We start from the raw sequence: 27,282 nt of genomic DNA on the forward strand, positions 1-27,282 counted from the left end.
CTTAGACACCTGAGAACATTGCCATGAAATTAATGTAAATGGAGTTGTGCTAGAATTTACCACTTTTACTTTGATATTTATAAATCTGTCGAGGTCCAATTGCAGAATGAGCCATGTTCTAGGTCCCCACCAAAGCCAATTCCTCCAATCCCTTTTCTAAACTTCCTCCCCTGTCTCTGAGTGCATTTTTTATTTTTCATTTGTTTGTCTATTTCCCTCTTAAATGTTGTGATTGACTTGATTTCACAAGCCACTTGTACCAATTTATTCCATTGTCTAACAAGCTCTTGTATGAAATAAATCCTGGAGGCCTTTCTCTTTAGATCCCTTGTACTAATCTGAGGTTACACTTTTGTTATTGATTCCCAACCATTGGAAATAATCTTTCACTGTTATTGTTCTGAATATTTTAATAGATTCCTCCCTTGACTTGTCTGCTTTAGTCAATACTAGTCATTCTTTAAGTCTCTCAGAAATATATGCTTCCACCTGGTATGACCCTTGCAAATATTTCCTGTGGCTCCATTTTCCTTGTTCTAATAAGATGTCCAAAATTGGACAATATACTCCAACTACTGCCCTGCCAATGCACAGATTCATCACTTCCTTGTTTTTGTATTCAGTGCCTCTATGAACACAAATCCAAAATTATATTTGTCCTTTTTATGTTTTTTTTTCACCTACTGGTATCTATTTTGGAGATCTATGTATTCATTAGTAGCTCCAGATTCCTCCTGGTCATTCTATTCTGAAAATTGCTATTTAGGGCATAATTTTATTTTTTTGTTGTTTTCCTATAATGTGCTGTTTCAGATCTATCTATATGTTTTTCTTTCTATTCACATTGAATTGAATTTGCAGTATATTCTCAATCTGTCCAAGTTCCCTTGCAGTCTTTCGGCAACGTGTCCCTATATTCCACTGTCCAAATCATTTCATGTTTAAATAAAAGAGGTCGTGGCACAGATCCCTGGAGCACATCACTAACCACGCTTACTTTGTCAAGAAATTGTGCTTTCACAAACCCCAACGAATCACTGTGTATTTTAAGAACTACAACCATAGATTGTGCAGGAAAGCATGCCTCCTGCTCTTTCCTTTTGCAACATATAGAGCTCACCATGACACTCACATGTTTTGCCTGCACATGTACAAATCTTCCTGCTTATAAGTGACAGCCTCCTGAAGGCACTGTTTCTGGGTACGTTTGATCAGGAAAATATGAGCGAAACAAAAGAAGAATTACAACATGATTGTAAATTGGAATTCAACAAAACAATCCCCTCAAGCAGCACTCCATCCTTTTGTTGTCAATGAACATTTTGCACACAGTATCCTTGGTGATGGTGTATTCAAGCATCTGGCTCCTTTACATTGCTTAGCCCTTTACCCATTCAAAAAAGAAATATAGTCGTGTTGTTGCTTTGGCACGCAATGATTAATTTTTAGGATAGTCGGTTAAATATGTTGTACTCATCACATGGCATTCCAATCCTGAAAAACGATAACATTTTCTTTTCATCATTTTTGTTCTGTGGAACCCGTGTTCAGCACTCAAATATAGTGGAGCACATTATATAACATGGATTAGTGCAGTGTAAAGCTTCCTTTCTGTTGGTCTAACACTGCACCTAACCGCAGGCTACTTTCAATGGATTTTGCTTTTGTCACTAACTTTTTCCAGAAAGTGTTCATTCGTGCTGTGGCACTATTCCATGAGCAGTTGGAGTCCTCGAGCGCTCTGCTGAAGTTTAGTTGTGAGGCTGAGTAATGAATATACGGAGTACTAGGTCATGTGGGATTATAGGAACATAGGACTAGGCCATTCAATGAGTTCATACCTTGACTCCTAACCCTAACCCTGAATATCTTTGGCTAACAAACATATTTTAATGTCAGATTTAAAATTAACTGTTGACTTTAGCATCAACTGTTGTCTACCGAAGAGAGTTCCAAACTTCTACTGCCCTTTGTTTGTAGAAGTGGCTCCTAAATTCACTCCTAAGGGTTGACTCTTAAAGTCCTTTGACCTCGGGCGGGATTTTCCAGCTTCAGGGTGAGTGAGGCCTGGAAAATCCCGCCCAACATTGCCTCTCCCTCTCTCTTTTGCGAAACTGCTTCATACCTCCCACTTTTCTGTGTTGAATTCTGTTTGCCAATTGCCAGCCCATTTGGCAGCACGCACGTGCCTTGTCGCAGGAGATTCATATCGTCCTCTCAAGTTTTGTATTATTGGCAAACTTTGGAACTTTCCTCCATATAGATAAATCCCCTGGTCCGGATGGGATTTATCCAAGGATTCTCTGGGAGGCAAGAGAAGTGATTGCAGAGCCTCTGGCTCTGATCTTCAGGTCGTCGTTGGCCTCTGGTATAGTACCAGAAGATTGGAGGTTAGCGAATGTTGTCCCATTGTTTAAGAAGGGGAACAGAGACTTCCCCGGGAATTATAGACCGGTGAGTCTCACTTCTGTTGTCAGCAAGATGTTGGAAAAAATTATAAGGGATAGGATTTATAGTTATTTGGAGAGTAATGAATTGATAGGTGATAGTCAGCATGGTTTTGTGGCAGGTAGGTCGTGCCTTACTAACCTTATTGAGTTTTTTGAGAAAGTGACCAAGGAGGTGGATGGGGGCAAGGCAGTGGACGTGGTATATATGGATTTTAGTAAGGCGTTTGATAAGGTTCACCATGGTAGGCTTCTGCAGAAAATGCAGATGTATGGGATTGGGGGTGATCTAGGAAATTGGATCAGGAATTGGCTAGCGGATAGGAAACAGAGGGTGGTGGTTGATAGTAAATATTCATCATGGAGTGCGGTTACAAGTGGTGTACCTCAGGGATCTGTTTTGGGGCCACTGCTGTTTGTAATATTTATTAATGATCTGGATGAGGGTATAGTTGGGTGGATTAGCAAATTTGCTGATGACACCAAAGTCGGTGGTGTGGTAGACAGTGAGGAAGGGTGTCGTAGTTTGCAGGAAGACTTAGACAGGTTGCAAAGTTGGGCCGAGAGGTGGCGGATGGAGTTTAATGCGGAGAAGTGTGAGGTAATTCACTTTGGTAGGAATAACAGATGTGTTGAGTATAGGGCTAACGGGAGGACTTTGAATAGTGTGGAGGAGCAGAGGGATCTAGGTGTATGTGTGCATAGATCCCTGAAAGTTGGGAATCAAGTAGATAAGGTTGTTAAGAAGGCATATGGTGTCTTGGCGTTTATTGGTAGGGGGATTGAATTTAGGAGTCGTAGCGTTATGTTGCAACTGTACACAACTCTGGTGCGGCCGCACTTGGAGTACTGTGTGCAGTTCTGGTCCCCACATTACAGGAAGGATGTGGAGGCTTTGGAGAGGGTGCAGAGGAGGTTTACCAGGATGTTGCCTGGTATGGAGGGGAGATCCTATGAGGAGAGGCTGAGGGATTTGGGATTGTTTTCGCTGGAAAGGCGGCGGCTAAGAGGGGATCTTATTGAAACATATAAGATGATTAGAGGTTTAGATAGGGTGGATAGTGATAGCCTTTTTCCTCTGATGGAGAAATCCAGCACGAGGGGGCATGGCTTTAAATTGAGGGGGGGTAGTTATAGAACCGATGTCAGGGGTAGGTTCTTTACCCAGAGGGTGGTGAGGGATTGGAATGCCCTGCCAGCATCAGTAGTAAATGCGCCTAGTTTGGGGGCGTTTAAGAGATCCGTAGATAGGTTCATGGACGAAAAGAAATTGGTTTAGGTTGGAGGGTCACAGTTTGTTTTTGTTTTTTTAACTGGTCGGTGCAACATCGTGGGCCGAAGGGCCTGTTCTGCGCTGTAATGTTCTATGTTCTATGTTCTATATTCCAAAATCCAAGTCATTCATATGTGGCAAAAAAAAGCAGTGCCCCTAACACTGATCATTGACAAGCATCACTGTCTACCATCTTCCAGTCTGAAAATCAACCAGTTACCATGACTCACTGCTTTCACTGTTCATCAGTCTATTAGTTATCCAACTGCAAACTAGCCTTCCTATTCTGTGAGAGGAGATCTGATTGAAACATATAAAATTCGAGCAGGGATGGGCAGACTAGATGCAGGGTGCGTGTTTTCCCTGGTTGGGGAATCTAGAACCAAGGGACAAAGTCTCAGGATATTGGGTAGACCATTTAGGACTGAGATGAGGAAAATTTCTTCACTCAAAGGGTCATGAATCTGTGGAATTCTCTACCACAGAAGGCTGTGGAGAAAAAGTAACTGAATATATTCAAAAAAGAACAGATCATTTTTTTAGATTTTAATGGCATCAAGGGATTTGAAGAGAAAGCGTGAATATGGCATTGAGATAGAGGATTAGCCATTATCATATTGAATGGCAGAGCAGGTCGAATGGCTTACTCCTGCTCCTAGTTTCAATGTTTGTGGGCTTGCGGTGGACTGAAAAGATTGAGTATGTGGACTTTAACAAAGAGGTTGTGCTGGAATCTTTGAATGGCATCAAGATAAGTAAGTCGCCGGGTCCGGATGGGATGTACCCCAGGTTACTGTGGGAGGCGAGGGAAGAGATTGCAGAGCCTCTGGCGATGATCTTTGCATCGTCGATGGAGACGGGAGAGGTGCCGGAGGATTGGAGGATTGCGGATGTGGTTCCTATTTTCAAGAAGGGGAATAGGGAAAGCCCAGGAAATTACCGACCGGTGAGTCTAACCTCAGTGGTTGGTAAGCTGATGGAGAAGATCCTGAGAGACAAGATTTATGAGCATTCAGAGAGGTTTAGTACGCTCAAGAATACTCAGCATGGCTTTGTCAAAGGCAAATCGTGCCATACGAGCCTGGTGGAATTCTTCGAAAATGTGACTAAACACCTTGATGAAGGGAAAGCGGTAGATGTGGTTTATATGGATTTTAGCAAGGCGTTCGATAAGGTCCCCCATGCAAGGCCTCTAGAAAAAGTGAGAGGGCATGGGACCCAAGGGGCTGCTGCCCTGTGGATCCAGAACTGACTTGCCCAAAGGAGGCAGAGAGTGGGTATAGATGGGTCTTTTTCTAAATGGAGGTCGGTCACCAGTGGTGTGCCCCAAAGATCTGTTCTGGGACCCTTGCTGTTTGTCATTTTCATAAATGACCTGGATGAGGACGTGGAGGGATGGGTTGGTAAGTTTGCCGACGACACGAAGGTTGGTGGGGTTGTGGATTGTCTGGAGGGATGTCAGAAGTTACAGAGGGACATAGATAGGATGCAAGACTGCGCGGAGAAGTGACAGATGGACTTCAACCCAGATAAATGCGTAGTGGTCCATTTTGGCAGGTCAAATGGGATGAAGGAGTACAATTTAAAGGGAAAGACTCTTAGTCCTGTGGAGGATCAGAAGGACCTTGGGGTCCGGGTCCATAGGGCTCTAAAATCGGCCCCGCAGGTGGAGGAGGTGGTTAAGAAGGCATATGGTGTGCTGGCCTTTATCAATCGAGGGATTGAGTTTAGGAGTCCGGGAATAATGATGCAGCTATATAAGACCCTCGTCAGACCCCACTTGGAGTACTGTGCTCAGTTCTGGTCAACTCATTACAGGAAGGATGTGGAAAAGATTGAAAGGGTGCAGAGGAGATTTACAAGGATGTTGCCTGGATTGAGTGGCATGCCTTATGAGGATAGGCTGAGGGAGCTCGGTCTTTTCTCCTTGGAGAGAAGTAGGATGAGAGGAGACCTAATAGAGGTATATAAGATGTTGAGAGGCATAGATCGGGTGGACTCTCAGAGGCTTTTTCCCAGGGTGGAAATGGCTGCTATGCGAGGACACAGGTTTAAGGTGCTGTGGTGTAGGTACAGGGGAAATGTTCGGGGGAAGTTTTTCACACAGAGGGTGGTGGGCGAGTGGAATCGGCTGCCGTCAGTGGTGGTGGAGGCAAACTCAATAGGGTCTTTTAAGAGACTCCTGGATGAGTACATGGGACTTAATAGGATGGAGGGTTATAAGTAGGCCTAAAAGGTAGGGATATGTTCGGCAGAACTTGTGGGGCCGAAGGGCCTGTTTTGTGCTGTAGTTTTCTATGTTTCTATGTTTCTGTAGGCCTCAGTTTTGGTTAGCCTGCCTTTTATGCGCTACTTTGTGAAATGCTTTCTTAAAATCCATAGGCAACATTCCTTTCATCTACTTTCTCAATTACCTCATCAAAAATATCAGTCTGCCATTTATAAATCTGTGCTGGCTCTGCTTAATTAACTCAAACCTCTCCAGGTGCCTGTAGAGTGCCTCTTCGATTATGGATTCCAAAAACTTTACCCATCAATGATGTTAATTGACACAATCTATAGTTGCGTGGACTGTCCTTACACGCTCTCCTGTATAAGGTTGTTACATTTGTCTCTAATCCAGATACCTGCCCTGTATCTGTCTCCAATCCCACTTCCTTTAGCACCCAGGGATGCAAGCTATCCAGGTCAGGTGGCTTATCTATCCTAAGCATAACCAGTCTATCCAGTACCACCTCCCTTTCAGTTTTCATACAACCCATTGCTCCCGCTTCTACCGATATTTTGTCAGATTCCTCTTCCTTAATAAACACTGATACAAATAATTCATTCAATTCTCTAGCCTTGCCCTGCACCTCTGAGCATATATCATTCCCTTTGAGCTTAATAGGACCCAATCCACCTTTTAATACCCGCTTACTATTTACATATTGGCAGAAGATTTTTTGGTTCCCTTTTATGTTTACTGCCTTTCCATTGTTATTTTCTCTCTTTGCCAGTCTGATTTTCCCTTTACTTCCCCTCTCAACCTATTGTATTTAGAATCATAGAATCTCTACAGTGCAGATGGAGGCCATTAGGCCTTGAGCCTGCACTGACAACAATCCCACCCGGGCCCTATCCCTGTAGCCCCACATATTTACTCTGCTAGTCCCCTTGGCATTAAGGGGCAATTTAGCATAGCCAATCCACCTAACACACAGATTTTTGGACCTGCTTCTCACTTGAAAAATTCACCTGATATGCATCATGCACCCTCCTTTTTTGTTTCATCATAATCTCCGTCTCCCTGTCTTAAGTTTCCTATTACTTTTAATAGAACTACAATTAGATCATTTCAACACGGCTGTATGAAATGAGATGACTGAGCAGGCTCATATAGAGTATATTAGCCAATCGTTTAATGTACTGAAAAGACTCTTTGAACGCAATGGAATCACAGCCACAAATTGTGTTTGACACCAATTGAAACTCCTTTTTGGCTGTGCATTCTACTGTTACAATATGAACTACTAGGACCATTCAGATTCCCTGAACCAAAGAATTGAAATAATATAGAATCCCAAATCGTTAAAAGCTGCAGTCTCTCGCTTTGCACTGGCCTACATGAGCTGATTTCCTAATGGCTCACAGACATTCCTTTATGTCGCACAGGCTCGAATAGTGATTAGGCTAGGGTAAAGTAGCTAATTATCTGTGCCAGAAACCCACCTTTGGATAAAAATCTTATTATTCTATCATTCCTTTTTTTCACAATTAATTATGATCCTTGAAATTCATGTTCCCCACGGACTCTACATTAAGTAATTGTATTCCCAGGTGGCCAGATCTTGGATGTGGGTAAATACAGAAAAGCTTCATTATTTAAAACTTAAACCCAGGGGAAGCGACATGTCATTCCAGCAAGGGTGTTTCATCTTCAGCAACTTCTTCCGACAAAAAGGAATCTTCACTTAGGACTTGGCAAAGTGCTGATGAAAAGGAAAATCGTCATGATGGAATAAAAGTTTAAAACTTTAAAATAGCAGGTTAGTTATCATCTGAAAGGGTTGATTTAAATTTGTGGGTGGCAGCCCTCATCAGAACATGGTGCATTAAATCATTGATTATTCTATACAAAGGCCCCACCTAAAACTTTTCTCTTTTCTTACTTAGTTTCCACTTCCTTCTTTGCTCCCTCAAGGTTGGACGTATGGTCCCATAGGTGGCGCTGAACCCCGAGCACCTTCCCACAAATAGTCAGTATTTCTGTGGAATCTTTGACAGTGAACAAAAAAGTTATCACTGCCCAGTTTGATCTTGTCTGAAATCCACACAATCAGACATGGCCGAATGACAGTTTGGAAGCCTGGTCAATAATCTGTGGAATTCCCTGCCCAGTGAAGCAGTTGAGGCTACCTCATTGAATGTTTTTAAGGCAAGGATAGATGAATTTTTTGAACAGTAAAGGAATTAAGGGTTATGGTGAGCGGGCGGGTAAGTGGAGCTGAGTCCACAAAAAGATCAGCCATGATCTTATTGAATGACGGAGCAGGCTCGAGGGGCCAGATGGCCTACTCCTGCTCCTAGTTCCTATGTTCTTATATTCTCCTTGAGCCATGCACACTGGCACCATTTATATTTCCCTCCAATGCTTACATCGTAATGCCAAATTTGGGACATTTCTCATCCATGTGCTTCAGATATTCACTGTGTGAACTTTGTGAACTATTGGTGAAGGCTAACCTCAGATCCAAAGTAAATAAGTTTGGTTAAATCATGAACAAGCACTTGAAATTCCTATTGGCTGAATGCTTGACATTCGGTTTGAGAGGAAATACTAATGAAGCAATATCGGTATTTTCAAAGTGAATGATTTCTCTCAATATAATTTCTTGAACCAGGTCATTCTGTTAAAGTAAATGGGAAAATTTGACCTTTCTTTGGAGGATGATCTTCAGCATTGCTGTGTATTGGTCAAGCTATTCTGTGGTCACCACCTTGACAGGGTGGAGAGGCTCATGCTGTCACATAATCCCTCGAGCAATGCCATCAGGACCTCCTTGTTGTTGGTAGGGCCACTTATAGCAGCAAGGTTAAGGAGAGGTGCCAGACAAAGTGTGATCCAAAAAGCCCTCAACAGCACAGCAGGCGAAGGAAGGCTGTGCATCTTAGCAGCTGCAGCACAAGGTGGCCCTTGCCATCATGCTTCGACATGTCACCAAGATCTGATCGTCAACCCATCAAGATAGTGTGGAAAATGACACTGCCCCCAAGGTCTCTACCAGGATCCATTTGCCAAGTCTTCAGGTGATGGAGAGATGATGATGGAGACAAGGCTGTGTGCAGGCCAAGAATCTGCACACAGGCAGCAGCTACATGCAGGTTATTCGGCACCTGAGTTGGGATAGAGGTGCCTTTGGGCAGCAGCATCTGTGACTGAGCAGACCTTTACAATATCCTGTGCTCACTCCAAATGGGGAGGATTTTGAAAAGGTGCCCTAAAAAAAAAGGCTGTCTCACTTTCTCCTGGCTGGGGAAGATTTCAGCACGATCACCATCTTCGTGTCAAAGAAATACGACTTTAAATTTTGTAACTTGGAATGTTAGAACATTCATGGATAATCTCGAGTGACTTTCCAGAATGAAGGCTTGCATTTGTAGCACGTCAGCTGTCAAGACTCCAAATTAACGGGAGTGATTCTCCCATCCCACTGCAGGGCCGGGGGACTCTAGCAGCGGCCAATTTACCCGATCCGCGCTGTGTGTCCGGGCCTCTGCCCATCTCCAAGCACCAGGTATCTGGTGCTGTCAACTGCGCACCGCAAATCGCCAATTTCTGGCGCAGAGCTGCCTAATCTATGTAGCCTCTCATTTAAATGCTTTTTGAATATCATTAACGGGCTTGGGACTGAAGTTTCCAGGCCCACAAACCTCTCCTCTCCACCAGGAATAGTTCACTCCAGCGGGGTTTACAATCACTCCCCACTTGCAGCAAGCTGGTGGCCTGACCCCGCTGGAGTGAAGGAGGGGTAATCAAGGCTCCTCCAGAGGGCTGGGTGCCAGGGGGGGTGCCCCCTTGGCATTGGCACCTTGGCAGTGCCAGCCTGGGCCCCCTGGCATTGCCCAAGGGCAACCTTTGCACTGCCCACTGGGCATGGGGCAGTGCCAAGGAGGTGTGGTCTAATGGGGGTGGGGCCTCTGGGGGTGATCGGAGAGGGTGGGCGGTCCCACTGCCACTCTGCAGTCGGGATCGGTGAGGGAGCGAGTGTGGCCAGCAATCGGGGCTGGCCATCCTGATGGGGGATGCAGCCTACTGTGCGGGACCGGGAGTGCAGGAGGGGTGGGTGTGTCAGCACTGCAGTAGAGGTGGATTGGGCCTGTCAGGGAGGGGGAGGGGGGGCGGGGTCGAGGCTGGCCCGGACACGAATGGGGAGATCAGCGATTGGGCCGTGGGGGCGGTCGCACGGCCGGCGATGCGGGGGTCGCAGGGCTGGCCAGTAATCAGGAGGCCGGCAGACAGGGGCCACTTCGCATGTGCCGACTTCGGCGCTGACAGATTGGTGCATGTGCAGCACTCCACTCAGCGCTATGCTGCTCGCCTCTCCAGTGGGAATAGCCCCTGCCCACTGAATTTTAACATGATTTACGCTGGTGCACTCTGCACTGCACAGAATGTGGGAGATTCTTTCTAAATTCCAGCCGAAAAAACCAGTGGAATTTACTTTACGCGAATTCGACACTTAGAATTCTTTTGGGAGAATTGCCCCAGAGAACTGCCCTCAGAGAGACCTCCTTCCTGGAGAGGAATAATTGAACAAATAAGCAGGGAGATGCACCTTTTACTGGAAATGAAAGACTGACGTGATTCCTGTGTCCACAGAGTTGGTTTTGCCATCTGGACCAGGAACTTAGATGCACTACCAGAATTCCCCAATTGTATAAATGAAATTCCTGACATTTCACCCAGAACTCAGCTGTAACTAATACGGCTTATGTCCTGTCCTCCAATGAAAATGTTAAGAAAAAGTTCTATTCTAACCTTAATGAAGTCCTCACTGCTTTCCCAAGAAAAGGAAAGATCAACCTTCTGGGGGACTTTAATGCCAGGGTTAGGCATGTTTTATTAACCCCCAATTAGCCAGTATTCAAGTGTAGTGCATGCTGACACACTGAAGCTCTCCTTGAAGTGTGGTAGGATTGACATTAATAAGTGGGAGGAACTTGCTACCAATCATTCAAAATGGCGACAATGTGTCCATCAAGCTGCATCAAGCTTTTTAATCACGAGCTCTTAATGTTGAGGCAGATGTGCAGCAGCGATGGAAAGAAAAAGGAAGCAAACCCTGCACTCCGGATCCCATTACCTCATGCAACCTCCTGGCCCATGTGCTCAAAAGATCTGCAGGTTGCGAATTGGCCTGTTCGGTAACATAAAATCCTACAGCAATCCTATATCATCCTTGAATCGAGGGACATTCGACCATGATGTATGGGCCAAGAAGTATGGTGCAAGACATCGTGAATGTTTAAGAGTGAAAGAGGTTAAGCAAATTAAGTCAAGGCAAACTTGGATTTTAAAAGACCACTGACTTTAAGAAGAATGAGGGAGTTGAGGAGTTAAAAGTTTTAGCCACTGGGTGTAATACGGTAGAGTGGGAGATGGTGCACTGAGTATTGCTGTCAATGCTGTAAGAATGATATTCCCTTGACAGTGGCAAATGGTTTGTTCTGATATGTGAATGAAAATGTAACTGTAGGATTCAACCATCTTTGCACCTTGACTGTTTTGGAGAGGGGCAAGAATGTATAATTTTATGTAATTCTGAACACAAATCACTTTGCAGGAGAGAATGTTTTGGAACTTTTGTTTTCTCATGACGGAGCTGCAATCGGGGCTGCTTTAGCAGTGCTTATCACTGCACCATTTTTTTTTAATGGTAAAATCAGCAGTGGCAGTAATTTCTGCTGACTTGCTGCCTGATTAAAATAATATTGTCCACACAGGCAGTAAAGCTAATTGTCCATGTGTCTCCCAGTGGGAAACGTTTTCCTGAGCACCAGCCAAATGAACCCTTTTGGAGGATGAGAATACCTATAGAATGTTTCCCGCCAGCACCTTGAAGAGTTAAAGTCTATCATTTCAATGATTGTTCCAAACTACAATTAGAATTCATTACTTAACAGAATCTGTCTCACAACATAATTATCAGCGAGTGAAATAATCAACGTGCCTATCAGTTTTATAAAGGTAATTATACCTAATCATTCTTCTACTTATTCACATGGTGTATAACAGCTGCAGTAGCAGTGGCCAAGCCTGTCACTTTGATGTGAGCACCGCTTTGTTTTATGTCACGATTGCGTAAACATTAGAATTTAGTATTTTTGGCGGAGTTCCTCTCTTTCAGCTTGAAGAAGTACTTACTCTTGAGGCTTTGTAACCCCAGTAAATATTTTTAAGGCGTGCAATGAGCTGGCAGCTTAGTTCCCACTGTCTCTCTCTCTCTGTGCAGCAGAACAGATTAGGTAACTTCCCTACAGATTAGGGAGGAAAATCAGAGTCCAAGTCACCCGCGGACACACTCCTACACCGTGAGCTTATAGAGGCGCTATGACACAGATGCCAGTTAGACTGTTGAATCGTTTGCTTGGTTAAACAATCATACCAGATGCATTGCCCTATCCCCACAGGCCTATAAGTTTATTTTCCTTGTTAGCCCATCTAATTTCATTTTTGAAATCGTTGATTGTCAGTGAGTTGCAAGTCGCTGTGTAAAGAAAATTCTTCCTGATATTTCTTCCTATCTCTTGCCCAAAATCTTAAATCATTGTCCCCTCATCTTGTACAGCTTTTGCCTGTTTACCCTTTCTGAACCTGTCATAATCTTGTACGCCTCTCTCAGTTCCTTCCTCTAGCTCCTTTGCTCCAAGGAAAACAGCACCAGCCTTTCCAACCTCACCTTGTAACTAAAACCTCTCATCTGCAGAGCCATTCAGGTAAATCTCTTCTGAGCCATCTCGAGGACCTTCCCATCCATCTGAAAGTGTGGTGACCAGAACTGGACACAATACTCCAGTGATAACCAGAGTTTTTCAGAGGTTCAGCATAATTTCCCAGCTTTTGTACTCAATGCCTCTACTTCTGAACCGAAGATCCCAAATACTTTGCTCGTTATTCCCTCCAGTATATCCTGCCACCTTCAAAGTTCAATGTACCTGAACCCCAGGTCCCTCTGGCACAGCAGATTCTTTAGAACTACGGCATAAATTATATGTTTCTTCTACCAACATGCACCGCACCACACAATAAATCACCCTGTCTGCTACTTATTTGCCCATTCTTTTGATTTTGATTTGATTTGATTTGACTTATGGTGACAAGTATCAGCATACAGTGAAAAGTATTGTTTCTTGCGCGCTATACGGACAAAGCATACCATTCAGAGAGAAGGAAATGAGAGAATGCAGAATGTAGTGTTACAGTCATAGCTAGGGTGTAGAGAAAGATCAACTTAATGCAAGGTAGGTCCATTCAAAAGTCTGATGGCAACAGGGAAAAAGCTGTTCTTGAGTCGGTTGGTACATGACCTCAGATTTTTGTATCGTTTCCCGTTGGAAGAAGGTGGAAGAGAGAATGTCCGGGGTGCGTGGGGTCCTTAATTATGCTGGCTGCTTTGCCGAGGCAGTGGGAAATGCAGACAGAGTCAATGGATGGGAGGCTGGTTTGCGTGATTGGGCTACATTCACAAACTTTTGTAGTTTCTTGCGGTCTTAGGCACAGCAGGAGCCGTTCCAAGCTGTGATACAACCAGAAAGAATGCTTTCTATGGTGCATCTGTAAAGATTGGTGCGAGTTGGAGCTGACATGCCAAATTTCCTTTGACTTCTGAGAAAGTAGAGGCATTGGTGGGCTTTCTTAACTATAGTGTTGGATGGAGGGACCAGGACAGGTAGTTGGTGATTTGGACACCTAAAAACTTGAAGCTCTCAACCATTTCCACTCGTCCCCATTGATGTAGACAGGGCCATGCCCTCCACTATGCTTCCTGAAGTCAATGACAATCTCCTTAGTTTTGTTGAGATTGAGAGAGAGATTATTGTCTGCTGGCCTTTCTATGCACTATTACAGTCGATTGGTAGTATCCTCCCTGTTTGTTACACCTTCAAGTTTGGACAACATCTATTGTATCCCCTTGGTCAACCTTCTCTGTTACTTCATCAAAAATTTAAATTAGATTAGTGAAGCACAACCTGTCTTTTACAAATCTGCACTGGCTCCTTAATTAACTCAAAATTCTTCTGCTTGTTGGTATTTTTCCCCTGATAATTGTTTTAAAACCTTTTCCACCACTGATCTCGAACTGTAGCTGCTTGGAGTTTCCTTAGACCTTTTCTTGAACAAGGATGTCACATTTCCCACATCCTAGCCCGCTGCGCAGTAACATTGGTAAAGATCTAGGGAGAAGTCAAACATGCGCCCTTTCAGGTAATGAATGGTTCATTGTTTAAGAGAAGAAAGTATATTAAAATAATTTGGTTTAAACAAAAATGTGTAAATTCCTGGCTCACTCCACCAGATATCACTTATAATACACAAATGCCACAAAGTTCAGGTCCTCAGCACCTATTTTTGAGAATTGTAGGTGCTATTTTAGCTCCAGAATGACATACGTGGGGTGGAATTATCCTGTCCCGCCCACCACGGGAATCGTAACGGGCTGGGGGTGAAACATGGAAAGATCTGTTAACCTTGGATGGGATTTTCCAGTCTTGGGGCAAGCGTGGCCAGAAAATTCCACCCTTGGTGTGTGAGCACACTTCTGGTGTGAGCTGTGCCAGATACAATTTTGATGAGTGCACTTTTGCATTCACAGTGAACATCCACTGGAACTATGCAGAGCAGGCAGATTGTGATGTCAATCAACGTGCAAATCTGATTGATACAAGTGGTGTCATTTCTGAGCTCAACATTCCAACTAACCCCTTCCCTTAACCATGCACAGAGGAACATGCAAGAAAGACCCTCCCAACCCTCACCCAACGCCAATGCTATTTAAAAGGATCATCAATCGCTTACACTGACTGTTCCTGTGATTGCTGGTCTCCAGAGTTCTTTAACATTTCTGCAGGGAATAGTGGGGCAGGTGTTGAAAGATTTTGGCTGGGATTTTCTAGCCTGCCATGGGAGATTGTGTGGCCCATTCAAACTTCCATTGAGTTTTTGTGGGAGCGTATGATCCCTGCCGTGGATGGGGCTGAAACTCCCACCCTTTGTATTGTCTTGAAGAATACTGCAAAAGAGGAAAGTCCACCAATGCCTCTACTTTCTCAGAAGACTAAGGAAATTTGGCATGTCAGCTACGACTCTCACCAATTTTTACAGATGCACCATAGAAAGCATTCTTTCTGGTTGTATCACAGCTTGGTATGGCTCCTGCTCTGCCCAAGACCACAAGAAACTACAAAATGTCGTGAATGTAGCCCAATCCATCACGCAAACCAGCCTCCCATCCATTGACTCTGTCTACACTTCCCGCTGCCTCGGCAAAGCAGCCAGCATAATTAAGGACCCCACGCATCCCAGACATTCTTCCACCTTCTTCTGTCGGGAAAAAGATACAAAAGTCTGAGGTCATGTACCAAACGACTCAAGAACAGCTTCTTCACTGCTGCTGTCAGACTTTTGAATGGACCTACCTTGCATTAAGTTGATCTTTCTCTACACCCTAGCTATGACTGTAATACTACATTCTGCACTCTCTCGATTCCTTCTCTATGCTCTGTCTGTATAGCGTGCAAGAAACAATACTTTTCACTGTATGCTAATACACGTGACAATAATAAATCAAATCAAATCAAAACCCCTTGCTCACAGATTTGGGCACAATAGTATGCATTCATCTTGGTTTGCAGCATGACAGCAAATAAGCAGAGGTAGCACAGAGCTGGACAAATTGCTGCAATAGGGAGAGGGAGGGGGAGAAGGGATCCCAGCAGGACATGATGATCAATCAGAGTATTCTCCCACCTGAACCTCAGTGAAGAATGATATGTCATACATCTACACCTCAGTACAACACCTTCAGTGAAATCTGTCATCTGCTGCAGTCACAACTGCAACCTCAGCTGGAAAAGGATAAGATTGCCAACGGCTGTTGAGGTAACTATAGCGTATGGCTTTTAAGTTAGAGGTTAGAGCAAGTGATATGTCTCAGTCAGTTATTCTCACCATGGCACAAGGAGGGTAATGAGACTCTGCATCCCTGGGAAGCTGAAGACATTACATTCTGTCTTGCCAGCTGAAAGAAGCAGGTGGAACAAGCAAAGCCTTCACTTGGGGAAGAAATTGGGTTGAATATGAGCATACTGTCATCACTGGCCTTTGGCTGTGACCTCATTGATGGTTTCTCCAATGACAGAGAACACTTTCTCCAACATTGGTGTGAATACAGGCAGCTGTACCTACCCCTCTGCTGGTTAGGTACTGTAGCTGTGTATCAACTTGTCCTGCAAGAGAGAAGGAAATATGTCAATGAAAGTGGTGGAATCTGTTTTGGTGAGGTGGGTGTGCAAGCTCATGTGGGTGTGAGGCTTGGAGCAGTGCAAAGTGTGTGAGAATGAAATGGGTGTATATAAATGGCAGTTTTGAGCCCTGATTGATAGAGATTATTAATCGGTGTGTGATGGAATACGGTAAATTATGAACCCTGATTGATACTGTTAGTTAGTGTGAGATGGAGTGTGGTGAATTAAGCAGGGGCTGAGGCTGGTGGTACAGCTGGTGGAATATGCCATTTAAAGATACATCTACATACCTTGACCACTAATGAAGTCATTGAACTTTCCAGGACTGCATTCAGGTTCTTGAAACTTGACTCTTGGCATTGATATGTTACCTGGTCCCACTGTTTTTGAAAAGTTTGTCTGGAGGACGTTCTGGTCCCCTGTGTATTAATGACACCTATCCTCCTCTCATCCTCCTCCACCAGAGTCTACTGAGCAGCATCAGAGAACTCCAGAGCACGCTAACTCCCTGAGTGCACTATGATTTGCTCATATTCTGGCTCAGACTGTCCTACAAAAGCAGTTCCCGCATCTCCTCCAGACAGACTGCACTTCCCTTGGAGAAGTGACAGGCTGGCTTTATCATATCAGCAAACTATAATTGATGCTAGCCTTGCATAAAGCTGGCCCTTCTGCCCCTTTAATGCTAGCTCATTGCAGGCAGCACCTTGTTGTGCATCACATCCGTTCGTTTTCGCCGCTTATCAAATTTTGCCCCAAAAGTATTTTTGAGGCATCAAAGGAAACATTTTCCTGGGCACAATATATGGTGGAAAACCAGACTGCTCTGAGTGCAGGAACCTGCACAAATATCCTTCCCAGTTTTCCAATACTCACTCCTGCATGTACATGGACCTGGGAAATTCTCTGCTCCAGTATTATTGCAATGGTTCTGAGGCCCTGACAGGAGGATTGTGTCTTCAGAGGGCTCTGTACTCTCAGATTTTTTTCCCTCAACTTACTCTTAACACTGAAATACCAAGCCAGATTGAAAAATTGTATCGCCATGGTAACCTAATGGTTGAAGTAATAAAAAAGCACTTCTTTCATCATCAGTGCAGAACAAGATTCAGAACATGACACATATGTAATTTGTGCTGTGAATGTGTAACACACATAAATAATAGAAAAATATTAATTGAATAGAAATTCACAATTTAAAGTATTGAGGTCATGGCAATGAAAAGTAAGTGCAGATATGAAACAATTTTGATCTTTTAATTTGTATTCACTTAAAGCAAGCCTTCCTGCATAATGTTGTTTCAGTGGGTCTTTTAATTTTTTTTAACTATATGTCAGTGCTATCAGTCTCTTTTCCCCTTTCTTAGTTACCTTGGTCAAAGGGTTCACAAGTGATGTTTGGAGGGGTCGGGGTGGGGCGGTGGGGGCGGAGTGGGGGGGGGGGTTGCGGTGGGCGGGGTGGTAGAATCTCCCAGCGTTGTTCTGAAAATTCAGGAGCGTGGCCATGATTTTATTTAGTTTTGCGAGGAAGTGTCTGGCAGCTTTCTGGCATTTCTACATTTCTATGACATTGTCAAAATGAAGAATCAACATTTCTGTGGGATGTTTTAGCAGCCATCTAGGCAATGGTGGGGAGGAGGGGATGTGGCAGTAAAAGAGCTTGAGAAGGCAGGAGATGGCGTACTCATTGTCTTTCTGACGTCATGCCAACGGGGAGGGTATCGGATGGCCATCCCACCCAGAGGTCAATTGAGCCATTTATGTGGTCAATTAAGGGCCTTTCCCTGCCTCTGTTTGCACTTCCAACCAAAAGGTGGGCCCTCCACCAGATGGGGAGACTGCCAGGTGACTGGTGGCTACCAGCAGGCTCTATGGATGCGGGGAGTTGGGGGGATTGACATCCTATTTGGCATCCTTTGGCCGACAGAGTGCCTCCTGAGTGGCAATGGCCACCCCCATGGCAACAGTGTCTCCTACCATCACCAATAGCATCCCCCCCATTCTCTATTGAGTCTGTCTGACTGGCCCCAATGACCCCAGGGCTCAATTACCAATTACACATCCATTCAGGTGCTGCTCAGCTGCCAGCCCTCTGAATGGCAGGCCACTCTTGGGGGTGGCTGTTAGGCCATTAATTGGCTGTTGCAAGCAAGATACAGCCAAGAATCGCCTCTTCCCTCACCCCACTTTCAGGCTGCTCAGTGAGGACCATGCCACCAGCATGAAATTCAGCTCAATGTTTTCCAACAGTGTATGATTAGTCTGGTGCCGTACATAATTCTCAACACTGCATTGAAAGGATCTTGTATGGTGTGGCACTTAAAGGGACAGTACAGTTTACTGTCAGAGAAACAAACCAGCAAGTTTTGCAAAGCTTGCATGTCAGTACTTTTCATCTCAACGATTCTGTCTTTTATTGAAACACATAATTAAAGTGACACCCTTGTGACAAATGTCAGACAATTTTAGCTGAAAAAAAACAGAAAAAAACTGGCTGGGATTTTCCAGTCCTGGCTCGGCTGGGATTCACTGCTGGTCCAGTTCACTTTCAATTTTGCCAGGACTCCGGGATCAAATGCTGCCTTGATGTCAAAGGCAGTCACTCTGGCCTCACCTCCGGAATTCAGCTGTTTGGTCCAAGTTTGGACCTAGGCTGTACTGAGATGACACAAAGATTGGCTAGGTGGTTAACAGTGAGGGGGAGTGCCTTGGGTAACAAAAAGAGCTGAAATGGGCAGATAAGTGGCAGAATTTAACCCTGAAAAGTGTGCACTATGGAAGGAGTAATTTGACAAGGAAGTACTCAATGAATGGTAGGACACATGGGAGTTCTGCGGAACAAAGGGACCTTGGCATGTTTGCCCACACTTGTCTGGAACAAGCTGCCAGAGGCAATAGTAGAGGCGGGTACAATTTTGTCTTTTAAAAGCATTTAGACAGTTACAGGGTAAGATTGGTATGGAGGGATATGGGCCATGTGTGGGCAATTGGGACTAGCTTAGCGATAAAAACTGGGCGGCATGGACAGTTGGGCCGAAGGGCCTGTTCCCATGCTATAAACCTCTGTGAGATCTCTGAAAGCAGAAGGGCATGTTAGTAGGGTGGTGAAAAAGGCATAAGGGACACTTGCCTTTATCAATCGAGGCATACATTACAAAAGCAGGGAAGTCATGTTGATGTTGTATATAACTTCGGTGAGGGCACAGCTAGATACTGTGGGCAGTTCCGATCGCCACATTATTGGAAGGCTATGCTTGCACTGGAGGGGGAGCAGAGGAGATTCACCAGGATGCTGCCTGGGATGGAACATTTAAGTTGTGAAGAGAGGTTGCATAGGCTTGGGTTGTTTTTGTTGGAGCAGAGAAGACTGAGGGGCAACCTGATTGAGGTGTACAAGATTATGAGGGACATGGACAGAGTGGATAAGGAGCAGCTGATCCCCTTAGTTAAAGGATCAGTCATGAGGGGACATAGGTTCAAGGAAATGGGCAGAAAATTCAGGAGAGATGCGAGAAAGAACATTTTCACCCAGAGTGTGGTGACAGTCTGGAATGCGCTGCTTGGGAGGGTGGTAGCGGTGGGTTGCCTCAAATCCCAGATGAGCATTTGGCACATCATAAGATTCAGGGCAATGGGCCATGTGCTGGCAGGTAGGATTAGGATTAGGTGTGTCAGTGTCAGTGTGTCAGTGTGGATTTGATGGACCGAAGGGCCTCTTCTGCGCTGTATGGTTCTATGAGATCAGGAGCTTGGTGACCCACAGTCCAAATATGTGTTGGTTAAGAGGGGTTGCGGGCAGGGTGTGAGCCTGAGTAAGGTGCTCTTTCGGAGAGTCGGTACAGATAATGGTAAAGACATCGGTACGATGGATGAGTGGTCTCCTTCTGCACTGTAGGTATTCTATGGTTCTATGGAATCCATGTAACCCAAACTGAGTGTCAGTGAGCAGGTTACTGCTGAGTAATTGCCAACTGATGGCACCGTCAATAACCACTTCTGTCATTTTGCTGATCGAGAGGTGGCTGATGGGGCAGAAATTGACCAGATTGGATTTGTCCTGCTTTTTGTGTACAGGACATACCTGAGCAATTTTCCACATTGTTGGGTAGATGCCAGTGTTGTAACTGTACTGGAACAGCTTGGTTAGGAGTGCGTCTAGTTCTGGAGCACAGGTCTTCAGTTGTGTTGCCAGAATGTTGTCAGGGCCGATAGCCTTTGCAATATCTTCAATGTCTCCAGCCATTTCCATTTCTTGACATCACGTGGAGTGAATTGAATTAGCTGAAGACTAGTATCTGTGATCTCAGGAGGAAATAGAGAAGGATCATCCACTCGACACTACTAGTTGAAGATGGTTGCAAGTGCTTCAGCCTTGTCATTTGCAGTGATGTGCTGAGCTCCCCAATCATTGAGTATGGGGATAGTTATGGAACCTCCCCCCCCCCAGTTAATTGTTTAATTGTCCACTACCAACTGGATGTGGCAGGCAGATTGCGTTTGACTAATTCAATTGAATATTTTTAATGAATGAAAAGAGATGATAATGAAGGTAATGTGGTGGATGTTGTCAATATGAATTTTAAGAAAGTGTTTGACAAGGTACCACAGAAAAGGCTGGATAAAAAAATCAAGACTTGTGGAATAGCAAGGCGAGTATGCAACTGGATAAAAGATAGGTTTAATGACACAAAGTAGCAAGTTATGATAGGTAGTTATTTTTCATTTTAGGTGATAGACTGTGGTATTCCCCAAGTGCTAAATACATTCCTTTTTTTGCAATATATAAATGACTTGGATCTTAAGAGAGCAGTTTCAAAATGTGCTGATGATACAAAACTTGGAGGAATAGCAAGCAGTGAAGATGATACAAATTGCCTGCAACAGAAGAAAGTTTAACCAGAGGATGGGCAGACAAATGACAAGTAGAACATAATATACAGAAGGGATAGAGAGAGGCAATGGCACAATTCTAAAGCAACAGAGAGATCTAGAGGTAAATGTGCAACATCCTTTAAAGGTGGCAGGACATACGTGAGAATGGTGAGTAAAGCTTATGACATCCTGGGTTTCATAAATGGAAGCATTGAGTACAAAAACAGGAAGATATGCTGAACCTTTATAAAGCTCTGATGTGGCCACAACAAGAGTACTGCATCCAGTTCTGGTCACCACACTTTGGGAAAGATGTGAACACCCTTGAGAGTGCAGAGGAAATTTACCAGAATTTTTTCAGGAATGTGCTACAAGGTGAAGGTTGAAGTAGTTGGGGTTGTTCTCTTTGGACAGAAGATGATTGAAGGGAGACTTAATGGAGGTGTACAAGATTATGACAGGCTCAGATAAGGTAGACAAGGAAAAGCTCTTCCCATCACCTGATTGTACAAGGACATGGGGAGACAAATATAAGATTTTGGACAAGAGATGCCGGAGGAATGTGAGGAAGAACCTTTTTACTCAGTGGGTGGTAACTCACTGCTCAAGGGGGTGGTGGATGTGGAAACAATGATTTGAAATGGAGGGGGCACTTGAAGGAAGTAGACCTACAGAGCTGTGCAGACCAAGCAATGGAATGCGACTGATTTATCCATGGGGTGTTGGCATGGACTTACTGGGCTGAATGACTGTAATGGGCTGTAAATACCTCTATGTACAAATGAAGCTTCATTCTTGGTGCCAACTATAATTCACTTGCCGGTTTTCTTTTAGCTTCTGAGCTGTTAGATTAACCTACTTGTAAAATATAAATCACACTGTGTGACCCTTACTTTCTTGTTCTCGGAATAAACCATGTTTTTTTTAGATTTTGTTTTTCTTTTGATTTTGTTTTCAAAGTTCTGCAGCTGTCCTCATACTGTGCTCTGAAAGAACAACAATGAATTCTTTGCTCTTTCAAGTAACTTGTTGATAATTAATACTTTCTGAGTAGTATGACTTTATTCTGTCAATCTTAAGTCAGATGACTAGAAATGATCTTTGTTTCTTCTTCTTGTATTCACAGATGAACAGACCGATCCAGGTGAAGCCTGCAGACAGTGAGAGCAGAGGAGGTAGTTGTCTTTGTTGCTCCAAGTCTGGTGCTGACTTTAATTTGTTCAATGTTGCTCGGTTTCTGAGGCCAGGCTGTATCAAACCAGTGCTCATTGGATGTTCTTTCCTCTAAGGACGTGTAGCCTTAGCTTTCCAGATTTTAAATTTGCAATGTTCTTATTCCAATGATCTAATTGTCAATTTCCGTCCAGTTCTATGTGTGGGAAAAGTCAATTAACTTAACTAGTGATCCCGGTATACTTGGATAGATTCAGGAGATTGGTAAATGGATTTCTAAGATTGAGTAGAATAATACAATAAGAGATATTCAAACAATGGAAGAAAACATATTCTACTTTCATATTGCCAACCTTTTGACACAAGCTGTATTTCTGCTAATCCTAAAGCAGTTCTTAAGTGAAATTTTCTGGAGAATTCATGACATTAATTTAAAAGACAGGATGAAATGTGCCCCTCACAGCTAGCCTCTGTAAAGACGTTGAAGGAGATAGATTAAATATAAAGGTGTTTAAGGCATACATGAATATTTACTCGCCAAAACAGGGGTTTGTTGAAGAAAATCTCTTCAAGACATTTTTCAAGCTATTTCAAGACATAAGGATAGCAATCAACATCTGTGAGTCTACGGTAACACATGGCACAATTACTTCATCATGCCTAGGTGGCACTGAATTATTTTATAGTACCTCCATATTCTACGGAGCTGAGCATTTACTCCAAGCTGAAATGAATATAAAAATTGAAGTACAAAATTTAAATGCTGGAAAATCTTTACATTACAATCGAATCTCTATGATAACTTATGTATGTATTGCCTTGCCTAATTATCTCTGAGTTTCATCCAGCATATCTTTTGCCCATTTTCCATTGGCGGCATTTCATATCTGCGTGGATTCCTAACAAACTGCTTAACAGATGAGTCCAGGAAGGAGAGTGTGGTTCCAATCCTTTCCTGCAAATGCCTTCCCAACCTAATATACACGATTGCTTATATTCATCAGGGCTTGTATTTTCATTTACTGCGTCAGGTGACACAATCTTTCAATGTTTCCTTTGAATAACTAGGTACTAAGAATTTTGTATATTTTGAAGCTAATATATGACATCACTATATAGAAAACTTAAAAAAAACTATGTGCCAAGATGATTTGTTTTCATATGCTGTACTGGAGTATCAATAAACTAGAGTATTGTTTCTCAGTAAAGCATCTTTTTCGATCTGATTACTGAATAATTAAGATCTTGGTCTAACATCAGAATTACAGTGAAGTGCTCTGGTTGTCAAGTATTACTTACAGCAGTAATGCCAGTCATAGTTATTGTCAGGTGACTTTACTAATTCTGGACGACCTCAGTTATTAGGTTGGATGTACGTGTTATATTTGTAATGAAAAATTGAGTTCACATTCCAAAATTCCATCAGCTGAGCAAGGACGCAGAGCAATTGGTAAAGGCGAAATATTGTGAATTCTGGAATCTGAAACAAAAGCAGAAAATGCTGGAAAATCCCAGCAGGTCTGACAGCATCTGCGGAGAGAGAATAGAGCTAAAGTTTCGAGTCTGGATGACGCTTAGTTGGAGCTGCAATTGGATTGTCCACGGTGAAGGCAGGATGGGGGGCAGGGGGAGTGCACTCCATTTAAACCTTGGAACAAATCATCAAAGGGACAGGTGGAAAAGTCATCCACTGCTTCCCATTATGTTCTGTAGACTTTGAGTGGGTGTCCACAGCATGGTTTCTAGATATCCCCAGGTTTTCCAATCAGTATGACTCTTATCACACACAGGTCTCCACTAGGCTTTAAGAAAAACCCTCACAACAGAGGGATCAAAGGAAATTGATCTCTTAAAAAAAATTCAATAATGGCCAGAGGTCTCCTGCTCCAATCAAAGAAATATATACTTTCTTAAGTTTCTTTTTTGATCTGTTAAGGATCACTGCTGCTCAATATGGAGTAATTCTGAATTCCCAATTGTACATCGGGGCATGTGCTATATCTGTGCTCACACAGGTTGCTTGTCCCAACTAAGAATATGACTCACCACCCCTGTCATTCGGGACATTAGAATTCTGCTCTTGTATCACAATTCTGTTTATCTAGAACAGGCAGTGCTCGCATTTAATTCTTTATTTTACCCTATTTCAAAAGCACATGTGTTGTTCATATCGATTTATATCTTTGGAACTCTCTTCCCTAGAGAGCAGCGGAAGCAGGGTCAATAAATATTTTTAAGGCAGAGTTAGACAGATTTTTGACTAACAAGGGAGTCAAAGATTTTTTTTGGGGGGGGAGGTGGATAGGTGGAATCTGCAGTTAAGGCCACAAACAGATCAGCCAATGATCTTATTGAATGCTGGAGCAGACCCGAGACCAAATGACCTACATATGCTCCTATAATAATATAAAAGCAAAATACGTTGGATGCTAGGATCTAAAACAGAAAATGCTAGAAAATTTCAGCAGGTCTACCAGCATCTGTGGAGACAGAACATAACCAACGCAGCCAAATTTTAACCGGACTAGGCAGGTTAGATGCAGGGAGGATATTCCCAATGGTGGGGAGTCCAGAACAAGGGGTCACAGTTTGAGGATTCAGGGTAGGCCATTTAGGGTGGAGGTGAGGAGACATTTCTTCACCCAAAGAGTGGTGAGCCTGTGGAATTCATTACCACAGGGAGTAGTTGATGCCAAAACACTGAATTTATTCAAGAGGCGGCTGGATAAAGCACTTGGGGCGAATGGGATCAAAAGTTGTGGGGGAAAGAGCAGAATTAGGCTATTGAGTTGGATGATCAGCCATGATCGTAATGAATGGTGGAGCAGGCTCGAAGGGCCAAATGGCCTCCTCCTGCTCCTATCTTCTATGTTTCTACATCAGCTATTTTAGCACCTTGAATGTATTTTATGCTACTGAATCTGAACTGCCTCAGTAATGCACAACAAGTTACAGTATGAATGGTTTAAAAAAATCCCTCCATTAGGCAAAACAATCACCATTGGGCAGTGCCAAGTGTTGATTTCAAACAAAACTGTAGATTGGAGAAAAAAAGAGTGAGAGAGATTGGGCCTGAATTTCGGGGATGGCGGGATAGGCTCCAGTCATCTGAAGAGTTGACAGGGAATACAGCCCCACTGTCATGTTACACTCTAACAAGTGTTCATAAGCATAAAGTCCCTCACCCAAGAGGAAGTCATGCCGTGGACCAGCCAACCTCCAGTCCCTCCAGCAATGGTGCTGCAGCGGCCAGAAGAGGCACTGTACAGAAGCGATCATTAATTAGCCATTTAAGGGCCTCCATTGTGGCAAGGGTAGGCTTCCAGTCAGAGGCCCTTCCTGCTACCAGGTGAGAGTGGATGGGAACCCAAAGGGAATCTTGTCTCTGCAATTAGGGGGGTTAGGAGGGGGTTGGCGGGGTCAGAGAAAGTTTAAAATCCTTCTGTCTATGGAGTTCCACACTTTCAAACCTTGTTTAAAAACAAAGTAAAAGGGGGATGAAATTAACAATATTGCCAAAATTTCTAATTTCAAACCAAGTAGAAGTGATTGTGAGACGGAAACGAGTCTCTGGAAAGAAATTGAATGACCATTCTGCGAACTCCAGGGGAAGGGAGGTCGTGCACAGTGAAAGATTGGTAGTTGACTTGTCACCAGCCCATTCCACACTTGGCATAAATCAATTTCACCCCCAGTGAGGCATAATTATGACACAATTAGATTGTAGGGAGCAGACAAAGTGGAGTATAGATGGAGCAATAAGGGAAAGTTTGAAGGAACATTGACCACAGTGGTACTGATAAAATAGTAATGGAAAGAGAAGTTCTATATGCCATCATTTTGAGAAGTGATTTAATGATAGCAGCAGTTATTTTCTGTGGTATATCATGCCGTGGATCATTAACCGGTAATGATGATATCCCTATAACTTCTTAGTCTTTACTCTGTACTTCAGTGCTATTTTGAATTGTCATTAATAGAGACCCCATTTTAATAAGACCATTATATATCAGCAAAAATTATGAGCAATCGGAAGAGAGTAAATGGCCATCATTTTATTTCTTTTATGACATCATCCCAGGCAATTGACTACATTGCAGCCTTTATTACTTTGGTCTAAAGATTCATTGTTTTATACATAATTAGTAATGAATGAAGTCACCTAATAGGTAGCTATGTTGGTGCCCTAATCGCACAGTGCAATGATCATTTAAAGCCTCTCAGAGTGGGACAAGGTTAGTCTTTATGCGGCATGTTATGTCTGAAGATGTCATGATGAGACACAGAAACATAGAAAACTACAGCACAAAACAGGCCCTTCGGCCCCACAAGTTGTGCCGAACATATCTCTACCTTTTAGGCCTACCTATAACCCTCCATCCTATTAAGACAGTTGTACACTAATAGATAGATATGAATTTTTGGTATCGTAATTGACTGGTTGGTAGGTACTGTTCCCAATGGGATCTGGCATCGTAACAATGCTATTTGAATTTGAAAGTGGTAGGAAGAGTTATTGAAATTAGAAGTGTGTATAGTGATCTTCCATGCAGGACAATGCTTCAACCCTTTGTCCATCAACTGCACCACAACCACTGGCTCACAAACACCCTCTTGCATATTTTCCAGACAGGTAGCTTATTTTGTCTTTACCATCATGGCATTCGGTCACAATATCAAAATGCTGCTTTTATTAAAAAAGAGGCTGCATATCAATGTTAGCAAACCTCTCGGCCAATTATTCAGACTCTTTCTTCATGCATCCATGGAATTACAGGGGTTAAAGAAAGGTGGGACAACCTTAGAAGAAACAATATAATACCATAATGATATGCCAAATGCGTGTTGGAATTTACTGCCTGAAGATAGGATTTCAAAATGGTGATGCTGATAGTATCGGGGAAGAACAGTTCAATAATGTTATTTTTCAAAGAATTATGACAGACAAAATACAATTTCCACCCATAAATTTTCCATTTTGTTATGCCAGACCCCTATCCATAATGCACA

At 43.4% G+C, this 27,282-nt stretch overlaps 1 protein-coding gene across 47 annotated transcripts in view; it reads left to right on the forward strand.

The window, feature by feature from the left end:
* celf4 (CUGBP, Elav-like family member 4) overlaps nt 1–27,282 on the forward strand; it is a 1,189,091-nt gene that overhangs the window by 509,394 nt on the left and 652,415 nt on the right. For 24 of the 47 annotated variants that reach the window (XM_078220798.1, XM_078220789.1, XM_078220922.1 and 21 more), the window contains exon 3: nt 22,226–22,274. In XM_078220798.1, the coding sequence (XP_078076924.1) occupies nt 22,226–22,274 (49 nt within the window). Of the gene's footprint in view, nt 1–22,225; nt 22,281–27,282 lie in introns of all 47 variants that reach the window. The other 23 variants (XM_078221047.1, XM_078221150.1, XM_078220968.1 and 20 more) reach the window with 2 other exon arrangements.

This window comes from Mustelus asterias, chromosome 1 (genome assembly GCF_964213995.1).
Source record: "Mustelus asterias chromosome 1, sMusAst1.hap1.1, whole genome shotgun sequence".
Taxonomy (NCBI): Eukaryota; Metazoa; Chordata; class Chondrichthyes; order Carcharhiniformes; family Triakidae; genus Mustelus; species Mustelus asterias.